This window comes from Corythoichthys intestinalis, chromosome 2, assembly GCF_030265065.1.
Source record: "Corythoichthys intestinalis isolate RoL2023-P3 chromosome 2, ASM3026506v1, whole genome shotgun sequence".
Taxonomy (NCBI): Eukaryota; Metazoa; Chordata; class Actinopteri; order Syngnathiformes; family Syngnathidae; genus Corythoichthys; species Corythoichthys intestinalis.
The window spans coordinates 42,870,653-42,884,228 of NC_080396.1; the positions used below are offsets into that span (position 1 = coordinate 42,870,653).

General features: G+C 38.4%; 1 protein-coding gene across 2 annotated transcripts in view; it reads left to right on the plus strand.

Annotated features, from left to right (window-relative positions):
- LOC130912490 (kazrin-like) overlaps window positions 1–8,512 on the plus strand; it is a 230,061-nt gene extending 221,549 nt beyond the window's left edge. For both annotated transcript variants that reach the window (XM_057830614.1, XM_057830615.1), the window contains 3 exons: window positions 2,193–2,382; window positions 4,904–5,040; window positions 5,672–8,512. In XM_057830614.1, coding sequence (XP_057686597.1) covers window positions 2,193–2,382; window positions 4,904–5,040; window positions 5,672–5,842 — 498 coding nt within the window. In that variant the 3' untranslated portion in view covers window positions 5,843–8,512. The remainder of the gene's footprint in view (window positions 1–2,192; window positions 2,383–4,903; window positions 5,041–5,671) is intronic.
- Window positions 8,513–13,576: the final 5,064 nt, after the last annotated feature.

Below are 13,576 nucleotides of genomic sequence, written 5' to 3' on the forward strand. Positions count from 1 at the left end.
ACACTGGCTTCCAGTGAGTCAAAGGATAGACTAGAAATTGATACTGCTCGTCTATAAAACGCTTTCATGGCCTTGGACCAAAAGAATCATAGAGACCTCTAAGGTAGTCTGGAACCGATCTGTTGTATGTTCCAAGAACAAGAACCAAGCAGGGTGAGGTAGCATTTAGTATTATGCTCCTCACCTCTGAAACAAGTTACCTGAAGGTCTGAAGTGTGCTCAAACTGTTAGCTCCTTTTAAATCAGGACTAAAATCGCTTTTGTTTATCACAGCATATCCATAACGGTCTATATATTTTAACTTTCAAGCAATTTGCTTTTTATTCATTTTAAGTATAATTTTATTACCTGTTTCAATTCTTTTTTTTCTTTTTTAATTTCATTTAGATTCTCAACAATAATATACTGTACATTGTACTTACAACAGTGAATGACGATAGTCCATTTCTCGATACATTACTTTTTTAACGGAAACAACAACAAAAAAGAAATTAAATAAATAATAAATTAATTAAAAAGTACATAAATAAACAACATACAGCAACTTAAAACATTTGGGAGCACACCTGATATTGTTTTCTTACCCCCGAAAAAGTAAGGAGCTACTTTCTCTGTTGAGCATCAGTTGAAATCTATTCTAATTGGTTTCACGTTTGTCCAGTTGGACCATATCAAATAAAATGTATCAATCTCTAATTTAAGTTAAAATGACAGCTTCTCCATGATGTAAATTTCATGTACAATATCTATCCATTCCTCAACAGTTGATTTTTTTTAAAGCCATTACCTAGAAATAGATTTCTTGGAGGCTGCTAATAGAATATTCAACAGTTTTTTTATCATTGACTTTTCATTGTCTTTGTTATAACTTTCTTTTGAACTAATGTTTTTAATTTTTTAAAATCATTTTATCTCTGATCGTGGTTATTCATGTGATGTAAAGCACTTTGAATTGCTTTGTGTTGAATTATGCTATACAAATAAATTTGCATTGCCTGAGATCCAACGAGTGCTTGTGGAGAGCTCTTCATTTGCTCTGTCTGAGTTCAGTATGAGATGCATGAACGGAAGTTGTGATAAGAGTAGACTGAGTTCATCGAGAGATCTCTCTGATTTCTCTGCCTGAGATCACAAATAGACACAAAAGTTGAGAAACTCTGAGAATTATATGAGAGCTCGTTGAGATCTCTTCTGAAACTTAAAAGGAGACTAAATTGAGATTTAGTGCATTTTATTGCTCCAGAGAAAAAACTGAGACACAGGAGAAATAAACCTTAGTCTCAGTTTGGCGTCACACAGATCTCACAGTTGTCTAGGAGAAATAAATGAGATATTTTGGAGATCTCTTTTCAGATTTTCTTTTCCTCTGGGAACCCTCCTCCGCTGGTTGTTGCTCAGTGTCAGTGAGCCAGCTGTGCTACACGATGGCTAGAGCAGGTGAAACTCCTGTACTTTCCCCCTCCCCCGTCAAAGAAAATGAAATCGCTGACATGGGAATACTTCGGATACAGAAAAATTACAGACAGCCACAGCTTAGAGGAGGAGGGCCATTCAACATGTAAAACATGTTTGCGAAGGGTGGCTGCTGAGGTGGCAATACCTCCAATATGATTTCGCATTGATACAAAATTAATAGTTAGTAAATAATGTCATGCCTGTCATTTTATTGTTTCCCACCAGCTACAAGACTTAACAGCGTGTGTAGTGTGTCTAGCGGTTGTAAAACATGGTGTTTTCTCTGGTAACTGTCTGTTGAGAAAGCGAGTGTGTGTATAATATAAACATGATACGAGTCATACACACGTGCTTTTTACGGGAAATAATTCAATTATTTTTGTTCTGATGGTAAAAATGTTGAGCTGTGGCTGTGAGTTTAGGCTCACCTGAAGGGGTGCATTTATTTTAATTTTAGAATTTCTTTTTAATTTAACATTTTACTTATGTTCCAATTTGCTAATATGTTCTGAAAAATAAAAATCCTGTTCAATGAATTTTTTTTTTAAACTTGGATATCTTAAAGTAACACATTTTAGAGCTGTGATTGCAATACCATGAAACCGTGATATTTTGTCTTAATGTTATCATACCGTCAGAATATCATACCGGCCTAGGAAACACAAATACACTCGTGTGAATAACTCAGCGTATAACATGCACGTAAATGAGATTTCTCTGTTTTCACCTCCCCCAAGGCCAAACAGTCACTAGCCACCCTGACCAAGGACGTGCCTAAACGTCACTCCCTGGCAATGCCAGCAGAGACGGTTGTCAACGGCAACAACCAGGAGTGGGTAATGCAGGCTGACCTTCCCCTAACTGCTGCCATCAGACAGAGTCAGCAAACCCTCTACGTGCACACGGGCCATCCCACCGACCGACAAGGTAGATGAAGCGTCATTGATCGGCCGCATGCACACGTGCCCTTGTGACCGTGCTCTTACCCTTCGTTCCATGCACCTGTTGGATAAAGCAGTGGTGTTACCTACGTACCTAACCTTGCACTTTCCAGTTGTCTTTCTACCACTTTAACTATATAAGGAACTTTTTTCCCCCCCTATAAATATTGTACAAGGGACTCTGATATACTGCACTCTCTGGAACTTAACCCTTATATTAACCCCTAGCCTAACTCTTTAAAGCTTTGAATCATGTTCTGAACTGTTGTTGCGCTTGCATTTTCTTACTGTCACTATGTCGTGACCCATTTTTTGAGAAGATAATAATAATTAAGAGTCTATTGTTCAAAAATAGCCCATTAAAACACATATATTATTGCATCACTACTTATTCCCGTATGTTTAAAGTGCCTTTCAGAGCACCTTATTAAAAAATTGAGGGTCAACATATAATATACGCTGCTCAAAAAAATAAAGGGAACACTAATGTAACACATTATAGATATAAATGAATGAAATATTTTTTATTAAATACTTTGTTGGTTCCATAGTTGAATGTGCTGACAACAAAATCACACAAAAATTACCAATGAAAATCAAATGTATCAACTAATGGAGGTCTGGATTTGGAGTTATACTCAAAATGAAAGTGGAAAAACACTACAGGCTGATTCAACTTTCATGTAAACTAGTCAAAATGAGGCACAGTAGTGTGTGTGGCCTCCAAGTGCCTGGATGACCTCCCTACAACGCTTGGGAATGCTGCTAATGAGACGACGGAGGGTGTCCTAGGGAATCTCCTCCCAGATCTGGACCAGGGCATCACTGAGCTCCTGGACAGTCTGAGGAACAACCTGGCTCTGCCAGATGGACCTAAACACAATGTCCCAGAGGTGTTCTATTGGATTTAGGTCAGGCGAACGCGGGGACCAGTCATTTTTATCAATTCCTTCTTCCTTCAGGAACTGTTGCATACTACAGCCACATGAAGTTGGGCCCAGGTCCCACTGCACAAGCGTAGCTAATGACAATGAGTCCAAGGATTCCAATCCCGATACTTAATAGCAGGCAGGGTGCCGTCATCTAACCTCTAGAGGTCTGTGTGTCCTTCCAGGGATATACCTCCCCTATGCTGAATGATGTTGCAAGCAGCATAACATTCTCCATGGGATCTCCAGACCCTTTCACATCTGTCGCATGCACTCAAGTTGAACCTGCTTTCATCATTGAAGAGCACAGAGCCAATGGCATAGTTGCAAATTCTGGTGGTCTATGGCAAATGCCTCTTAAGCTCTACGGCGATTGGCAGTGAACGCAGGGCTCTCTATAGGATGTCAGGCCCTCAGACCATCCTCATGGAGCCCATTTCTGATTGTTTGGTCAAAAACATTCACACCAGTGGCCTGCTGGAGGTAATTTTGTTGGGTTCTGGCAGTGTTATTCCTGTTCCTCCTTGAACAAAGGAGTGGATACCGATCCTGCTGAGAGTTTAAGGATCTTCTACGGCCCTGTCCAGCTCTCCTGGAGTAACTACCTGTCTCCTGGAATCTCCTACAGGATGACAGGTTGGTCCTCAGACTGTCCAGGAACTCCAGGGAGGATGTGCTGGTCCAGATCTGGGTGGAAATCCCTCAGGAGAACATCCGCCACCTCATCAGGAGCATGCCCAGACGTTGCAAGGAGGTCATACAAGCTTGCAGAGGCCAAACACACTACTAAGCTTCATTTTGAATTGTTTAAAGGACATTACAAAGTTGGATCAGCCTGTAGTGTGTTTTTTTTGCTTTCATTTTGAGTATAAATCCAAATCCGGACCTCCATGGGTTGATACATTTCATTTTTTGGATAATTTTTGTCTGACTTTGTTGTCAGCATGTTCAAATATGGAAACAACAAAGTATTTAATAAACATATTTCATTCATTCAGATCTACAACGTTATTGTTAGTGTTCCCTTCAATTTTTATTTTTTTATTTTATCTTTTTTTGAGCACTATATGTACAAGTGCATAAATCATGGCACTGATCTTTCCTTTTTAGGAAAGTGCAGCAATAATAGTGTCTTCTCTTAGAACAATGCACCTTGTGATCCATTCAAAATTACTTTTTCATGTGCATTTGTTTCTAATTTTAATGCCTGTACTTCAAACATATTTCTTTAGATGATCTGGGGACTGATGTGCTGTGCTGAAAAGCATCAAAGATGTCATCAGTCTTAACTCGACGTTCATTATGTTGTCGTCAACCACAGAAATATCTTTCGTTTATCAACTGGATGTGTAGAAATAAAAAAAATAGTATGTCAGTCTCATTGTTGCTTGGCAACTACACATGGTGAATGACATTTTAGGGTTTTGATTTGGCATTGTATACTGTATGACTGTAAATAATGTCACAAGAATCACACTTAGCCAGTTTGTTGCATTGAGCACCAAAGCCCACCTGTAAAAAAATTAAATTAAAAAAATCAAGCTTTTCCCCTCCTCCCCCCGCTCTCATCCCATTTAGTGGCCTCTGTGCGGGTGAGCCCGTGCCACTCACGTCAACCCTCCTTCATCTCCGACGTCTCAGCTGTGGAGGGGGACAGGTCATCTACACCTAGTGACATCAACTCTCCACGTCATCGGACTCACTCACTCTGCAATGTAAGAAATGCCTGCCATTGTTTTTAGCATGTCTAGTTCCAACTACCACATTTAATGAGCACAATTTTTGCGTTCCCCCACAGTAATCTAGAAATGACCTTTAAACTCTAATGAAAATAGGATCTAAAAATAGAACAAGACTAGAAACAGGAAGAAGAATAAAACGGTTAATTTCCATTCCTTCTAAATTAGTATTTACTCTTCTTTCATTTCGAATAGAATCTCACGAATGTATTAGTGAGAATGATGTTCACTAAAGACTCCAAAATTGATAATAATTGCAAGTGGTACTCATTTTAAGGAAAATACTTCTTCGCCTTTCCTTAAACCAGTGATTCACAACCAATGTTAATCCCAGTGAAGCAATCTTCTGAAATGTATTTACACTTCTGTGACATTTCCCTTCTTTGAGTCACACTCGATATACCTCGGCTCAATTAATAGTTGGAGAACTATAAGTTAAGCACATACAGTACTCAAAGTGAGTCAAACTACTGCGCTTTGTGTAAACAGGCTTTTTGCTGCATTTGTATGTGCTCGCCTGGCAGCATGACAAATGTCTCCTCATATTTTGTCTTGTCATTTATCACCACCCCCCCTTTCATCGTCCCTTCTTTTCCTTGTCCTTCAGTCTCTAGAAGATCTGGAGGTGGCGAAGTGTAAGAAGAAGAAAGAGAAGATGGGCCTGGGTTCATTGTCACGAGTCTTCGCCCGAGGAAAGCAGCGCAAGTCCCTGGACCCGGGTCTGTTTGATGGTACTGCAACACCCGATTATTACATAGAGGAGGATGCAGACTGGTAAAGAGCCTTTGCAGAAAATGATCAGAGGACAGCATCGTGTTAATGTGTGTGAGACAGAGAGCTTGTATGTCAGGGTGATTGTGACCGAGCACATTGTGCCATGTATGTATGTATGTATGTATATTCTGTACATTCTTGTAAATAGGGCGCGACAACATGGTGGATAGAAGTTTCAATGCTCTATTCTGAGTTTCACTCAACTACAAACTTGAAGGACTGCTGTATGTGTAAATAACATTTGATGTGCACTTTGTGTGGGTGTCTGCGTGCGTGTGTGTATGTACGTTTCCTTGTCCTGAATGCCTTTTCTTATTTTTGATATGTAATCCTGACTACCGTTTAATCCCTTTACCCATTTACTGTCCTGCTTGGTTCATTCTCCCTTCCTTCCACACTCCCATGATAAGAACGGTTTTCCTGAGGGCGACATGCAGACCCCTTTAAATCCATTCAATTCTGTCTACAGTCAGGAAAACTGCGCAAGCGCCTCTTATAGCAGGATGAATCTTTCACTCAGGGCACTTTGTTCCCTAGCAACACGAGGCCCAGCAGGAACTGTGGGAAATGTGATTTCTATCTGTTCAGATAGAAGCGTTTGTTCGTGCCATATTGTGCCATGCATGCACATACTGTAACTTCTGCCCCACAATGCATGCGACTCTGACTCCACTGTCCGCAAAGTGAACTAACAGCTGGATGCGCCGAGAAAAGAGAGGTCAGTTAACTCTCAGCATACTCTTGACCCAATTTGTCAAATGGTTAGACGTTTGAGAATTGTCATCCATTGTTACAAAATAAGTGCAATGATTCTAATTAAATACAGAATGGGAAAAAACTATTAACGGAAAGCAAATCAAGCATTTGAAAAAATAATAATCATAAAAATATTGTTCTGAAAGCAATATTGCATTGCTGCTGAAAATTACTGCATATACCGTACATTTCTGAATCCAGTAGGATATTTGTTTTTGGTATTCTTTTTTAAGCTTGGCAGTATGGCCTAAAATCCAAATTGTGATATAAAACTGACTTGAAAAGTTATAAAGTATATTGCTGTTTAGATTTCAATACTGTATAACTGTATCTGAATGGATACTATAATAATGTATTCTTGCTGGATTATCTAGGAACACAAAAATGCAACTGCCAAAAAATTATTTTGCAAAATTGCAATTTTATACATTTTCGTTCAGTCATTCATCTCCCAAGACACTTATCCACGCAAGGGTCGCAGGGGTGCTGGAGCCTATCCCTCCAAACTATGAGCAGGAGGCGTGTTTATAATAAATGAACTCTATACAACTAATAATGAAAGGAGTTTATGTAATGACTAAGTAGAGTATAATGCAAGAATGCAAGTAAAATTTAAAATGAAACTTTGCTGAAGTATAAAAAACTGCTTTGCCTTTCCCTCCTCAATTTTTTATACAATGCAGAATATGAAGAATAATTAAAGGAAAAAAAAAATATATATATATATACCTTCTGTACAAAGGCAATGACATAAAAGGAGGGCTGTCTTTATCATGTGATATAGAGTATATTGGCTTAAAAGACTGCTTTTTTGTACATGCTTTTTTGTAGATGATACAACTACTCTCTAATGACACATTGCTAAAGATAGCTGTGTTCCATTATTTCTCCAGGATTCCACCAGCAATTAACAATCAACAACCGATGAGAAGCGTTCGAGATATTACCGATTTTCTAGGAGGCAAAGAATGAGCCTGTATTGTGTAGAAAATTACACATTGACCAAAAAGCTAACAAAAATAAACAAACTTTCCCTTAAGGTCCTCGCTAGATGGCGATAGGGAAGGGAGTCGACAATGCTCTTTTTCGCGCTTTAATGAACGTGCAGCAATCCAATAAACGTTAAAACGTTAGAGGTTGCTGTAGGCCGAAAGCTCCTCTGCTCTGTCCCGCTTTCGTCATTCCTCGGTGCCCTCACCTCCTGAAGAAGTACACTCATATTTACAGAAATATAGTAAATACTGCCAAGCGGCAGCATCATTTGCTCATTTAATTTATGAATGAAAAATAAATCAGTCCGCTAGCCTCTTCCAGTGCTTGTTATGGTGGCCCATTCTCTTTAATGGCGATATCTTTTTAAAAGGATGCACTATGTAATCAGAAATTATAACTAATTAAAACCATGTTAACATGCGAAGGATACTGTAGTTGATCATATTGAATTTTATTTTGAAAATTAACCTGATATTTTACCCTGTGACCGCATAGAACACCGCTCGTTCTGCGCTTTGCTGAATTGATGCATTTTTGCTGTGTCGTCCATTGAAAATAGAAACCTTGCGTACCTTATTCAACTGCTAGTGGTGTCTAATTGTGTGGAATCACGCTCATTGATTATAATGCTTCCGTAGTTGATGGGGAAATTAGTATTATTAATTTTATGCTGATACTGAAGCCTAAAAAAACTCTTATATTAACACTATATAAAAAGATCACGTGGGATCCATTGTTTTTATCTAGGTAATTATCGGTTTTCATTTTTTTAAATCCATTCATCGAGGAATAATTGGGGCACACCATTTATGAGGAGGAGCAGGTCACTATTTAATCAAAGAAAGGTATGGTTGTGTTGGAGAAAAAAAAAAAAAAAACGCCCCAGATAGATTAACTGGTAAACTCACCACAGACCCCCCCCCCCCCCACCTCCTCCTCCCCTGAAAAAATAAACAATTAAATTGACATAAAAGTTAAAAAAAAAAAAAAAAAAAAAAAGCCTTTGTTCAGGTGGAAAAACCACATTACTGTATTTGCTTGCTTCTACTGGGTTGATCTGGAGTCTGCACTCCCTCGCCCCCAGGAAATCTTTTCTCCTGATGTTAATCCAGCCTTACCCCTTACCCCTGCAACACTACTGACTGCACACATAACTGGGTGTTTGCAGCAGAGGCAACGTTTAACACAAAGCTTTCGAAACTAAAAGTACAGTATAAAAACAATTATGCACTGGATTGTAAAGGTAAGCGTTCCCAACTGTATATTTCGTGAAACATTTAGGCGTTCACTTTATTACCTTGCCAACTTTCAAAGTAGTCTGAAGGTTTTTTTATTCTGTTTTTGATCCCATCTGTGTTTTGTTTTTTTTCCTCATAAATGGGCCAACAATATAGTAAATTAATATGATAGAAGAATTTATTTAAAAATAGCTGCAGTCCAACAGATATTGGACAGTTGTGAATTCCTGAGATGTATACATGTGACATATGAGAAAGGTCTGGCAAAAACAAAAAACACAAAAGAAATAGCGGGAAGAGATAAAATCTAAATAAGATTATTTTAAAATGAAAATAAATGATGTTGAATTTTCATGTGGCTCTCCTCTCTTTCCCTGTGTGTTAATATTTGAGTATGTTCATTTGTCCCGGCTCTAATCCTTTGTATGTGCATGTATGCGAGGATGCTTTCAAATGGCCTCCTTTCCTCTCCATCCAAACGTGAGCGCACTTCTTCGTCTTTCTGCTCTATGGAATTTTAATCGGAGGTGACATTGAGAGGTAAAGGACACCATGCTGGAAACATGTGACGTACTGTGACTCATTTGCACTAACACAGTGGTTTTCAACTTGTGTCATCCCACAGGATTTTCTTATTGTTGCTGAGTTGCTGCCCACTTTTAGAAATAATTAATGCATTTGAAAAAATTTCAAATTCAAAATAACACAAAATATATGGATAATTTGACTATAGTATGACATTTCATCATCCTCTATAGGAGACTACAGATAAAAATCTAATGGGTCAACTCGATCGTCCATTTTTTTTGTATTCACAAGTGCGCGTAATGTAAGTTTTTGCTCAGGAAAATAGAACTTGAATTCATTTCCAATAATAGCTATCTCTTTTGCAGCAATCTGTAAATACAGTGCCTTGCAAAAGTATTCGGCCCCCTTGAATCTTGCAACCTTTCGCCACATTTCAGGCTTCAAACATAAAGATATGAAATTTAATTTTTTTTGTCAAGAATCAACAACAAGTGGGACACAATCGTGAAGTGGAACAACATTTACTGGATAATTTAAACTTTTTTAACAAATAAAAAACTGAAAAGTGGGGCGTGCAATATTATTCGGCCTCTTTACTTTCAGTGCAGCAAACTCACTCCAGAAGTTCAGTGAGGATCTCTGAATGATCCAATGTTGTCCTAAATGACCGATGATGATAAATACAATCCACTTGTGTGTAATCAAGTCTCCGTATAAATGCACCTGCTCTGTGATAGTCTCAGCGTTCTGTTTAAAGTGCAGAGAGCATTATGAAAACCAAGGAACACACCAGGCAGGTCCGAGATACTGTTGTGGAGAAGTTTAAAGCCGGATTTGGATACAAAAAGATTTCCCAAGCTTTAAACATCTCAAGGAGCACTGTGCAAGCCATCATATTGAAATGGAAGGAGCATCAGACCACTGCAAATCTACCAAGACCTGACCGTCCTTCCAAACTTTCTTCTCTAACAAGGAGAAAACTGATCAGAAATGCAGCCAAGAGGCCCATGATCACTCTGGATGAACTGCAGAGATCTACAGCTGAGGTGGGAGAGTCTGTCCATAGGACAACAATCAGTCGTACACTGCACAAATCTGGCCTTTATGGAAGAGTGGCAAGAAGAAAGCCATTTCTCAAAGATATCCATAAAAAGTCTTGTTTAAAGTTTGCCACAAGCCACCTGGGAGACACACCAAACATGTGGAAGAAGGTGCTCTGGTCAGATGAAACCAAAATTGAACTTTTTGGCCACAATGCAAAACGATATGTTTGGCGTAAAAGAAACACAGCTCATCACCCTGAACACACCATCCCCACTGTCAAACATGGTGGTGGCAGCATCATGGTTTGGGCCTGCTTTTCTTCAGCAGGGACAGGGAAGATGGTTAAAATTGACGGGAAGATGGATGCAGCCAAATACAGGAACATTCTGGAAGAAAACCTGTTGGTATCTGCACAAGACCTGAGACTGGGACGGAGATTTATCTTCCAACAGGACAATGATCCAAAACATAAAGCCAAATCTAAAATGGAATGGTTCAAAAATAAACGTATCCAGGTGTTAGAATGGCCAAGTCAAAGTCCAGACCTGAATCCAGTCGAGAATCTGTGGAAAGAGCTGAAGACTGCTGTTCACAAACACTCTCCATCCAACCTCACTGAGCTCGAGCTGTTTTGCAAGGAAGAATGGGCAAGAATGTCAGTCTCTCGATGTGCAAAACTGATAGAAACATACCCCAAGCGACTTGCAGCTGTAATTGGAGCAAAAGGTGGCGCTACAAAGTATTAACGCAAAGGGGGCCGAATAATATTGCACGCCCCACTTTTCAGATTTTTGTTAAAAAAGTTTAAATTATCCAATAAATTTTGTTCCACTTCACGATTGTGTCCCACTTGTTGTTGATTCTTGACAAAAAATCAAAATTTTATATCTTTATGTTTGAAGCCTGAAATGTGGCGAAAGGTTGCAAGGTTCAAGGGGGCCGAATACTTTTGCAAGGCACTGTAACTAATTGCCCCTGGAATGCCGCTTTAAAATCAACAAAATTAGTACTATATATGTGCCCCACAAACATGTTTTGGTATGACGTCAGCCCCAAAGGTAGACAATGAAGTCACTATAAAGCTGGCTAGAACAAAGGAACGTACTATGGAATAAAGAGGCAATATTCTCTTACATTTTCACTCACTAAATTAAGCAAGTTCAAAATGAACAATGACCGCCCAGCTTCCTCTACTAACTTGGAACCTACAGGAAACAATATATCCCTGATTGATTAATCAGCCCTGAGACCAAAAAAAAAAAAAAAAAACCTAAAATAGGACTCTGAGGATCAATTCATATACCTTCTAAGAATATTGCTACCAAATTTCATTCTGATCCATCCACAAATAACGGAGGAGTAACAATTTTAAATCCGCAACTGATTTGATTAATCAGCCCTGAGACAAAAAAGAAAAAGATCAGCTGTGGACTGACACATATACATTCCTAGAATACACCTATCAAATTTCACTGTGAATCATCCACGATTAATAGAGGTGCAACAAGTTTTAATTCCGCAATTAATTCATTATCCTTGAGAGTTGAAAAATATAAATAAGTAAAAATCCAGCTCTTAAGATTGATGCCCACAGATGTCTAAAATATACCTACCAAATTTCATCCTGATCCGTCCAGGAATAATAGAGTAGCGATTTTAGTTTTTCTACATTTTGAAATGCGCTTACTTTTCATTGTTTAAGTGCTTAAGTCACAGCTCGCAGTTAGAGGACAAGTAGCCATATGGCCAGTTGTATGATTTGCGCAATACTTTTCCTGGTTCAATTAGAACAATTAGCCTTTTTAAACCATGCGCATCACATTGTTGACATCATGAGTCCAACATAAAAGACCTGAAAGAAAGACCACAGAGAATGTCACACTGATGGCCATCAGCAGGCTGCAAAATAAATATTGAGCAACTGTAAGAGACATAAAAGTGGAGGTCATTTAAAACGTGTAATTCAATTAATGGATGAAACCGTTTGTTCGAATTTTGCCTTTCAGCTCCTACAGAAAACAGCAAGTTGTCTGAAAAGTCCTGAAACATGGTAAACAACCTTACACTTTTAAACTGAACTATCCTTGCGTTCATTGAAAAAAACTGAGGGTTAATTTAACAACTGCATACTGTATAAAAAATTAATTTAAAAAACTAAATTAGTTTAAGTAAATATAGCCACTAAATTCTACTTAAATCTTCGGACCAGCCTATTTTTAAAAACTGCTTTTACCAAGAAGCACGAGGATGCTGCAGCACAATACAGGTTGATGGCTGTGTATGCATATCCTCAACTGGCTAACTTGTAACCTATAGGCAACAAAAGCACCTATAAGCAGTGTTGGCAATCTTACTTTAAAAAAAGTAATTAGTCCCAGTTACCAACTACTTCTCCCCAAAAGTAATTGAGTTAATAAGTTATTTACACATTTACTTGCTTCAATTAATTAGTAAATTAGGTACTTGAGTAACTGATGTTACATTTCATGTTCTACACATTATTATATTATATATTCTATAACATCTTTCACATCAAAGATGTTCATATTAACTAATTGGTATTTATTTGGAACAAATATAGAAAAGTCTGTTAAGAAAAGACAAATGTAAACTGACCATTAACCAGTGCAAATCTCTGAAACTGTGTTAGGCCTACTGCATAAGTATAACACTATCCTTAAATATTCCTTAAAGACACAATATTAAATTCAAATTTGAGAACGCTACCTTTGAAATTCCCTGGCATGTCGCTATTACCGCTGTCTTGTTGTGTTTGCCATTGCGTGCAGTGAAGTAGGCCATGATCCGCCCGCTTTGCGCTCTCCAGGGAGGCAGCTGATGTGTGACAAAATCACGCTTTATTCAACCAAATTGTAGTAACAGGCCCCTTCAAATCCTCAGTAATGGTAACGGTGTTGCAAAGATGGGAAAAGTAATTAAAGATTACTCACTACTGTAAAGAATAACACCATTAGAAACGCTGTTGTACTGTAACGCAGTTATTAACAACACTGTCGATAAGTTTTCAAATTAGCCTTAACATAAAAATCAATTTTTGAGCTCCAAAGGTCGATAAATACTGGCCCTTGCTACCAGTTTGAAGACATTCGGTTCCTGGATGACTGAGGATTCAGTTGGTGTCCTCAAGAAGAAGTACTACTACTTGAGTGGCGCCGTGA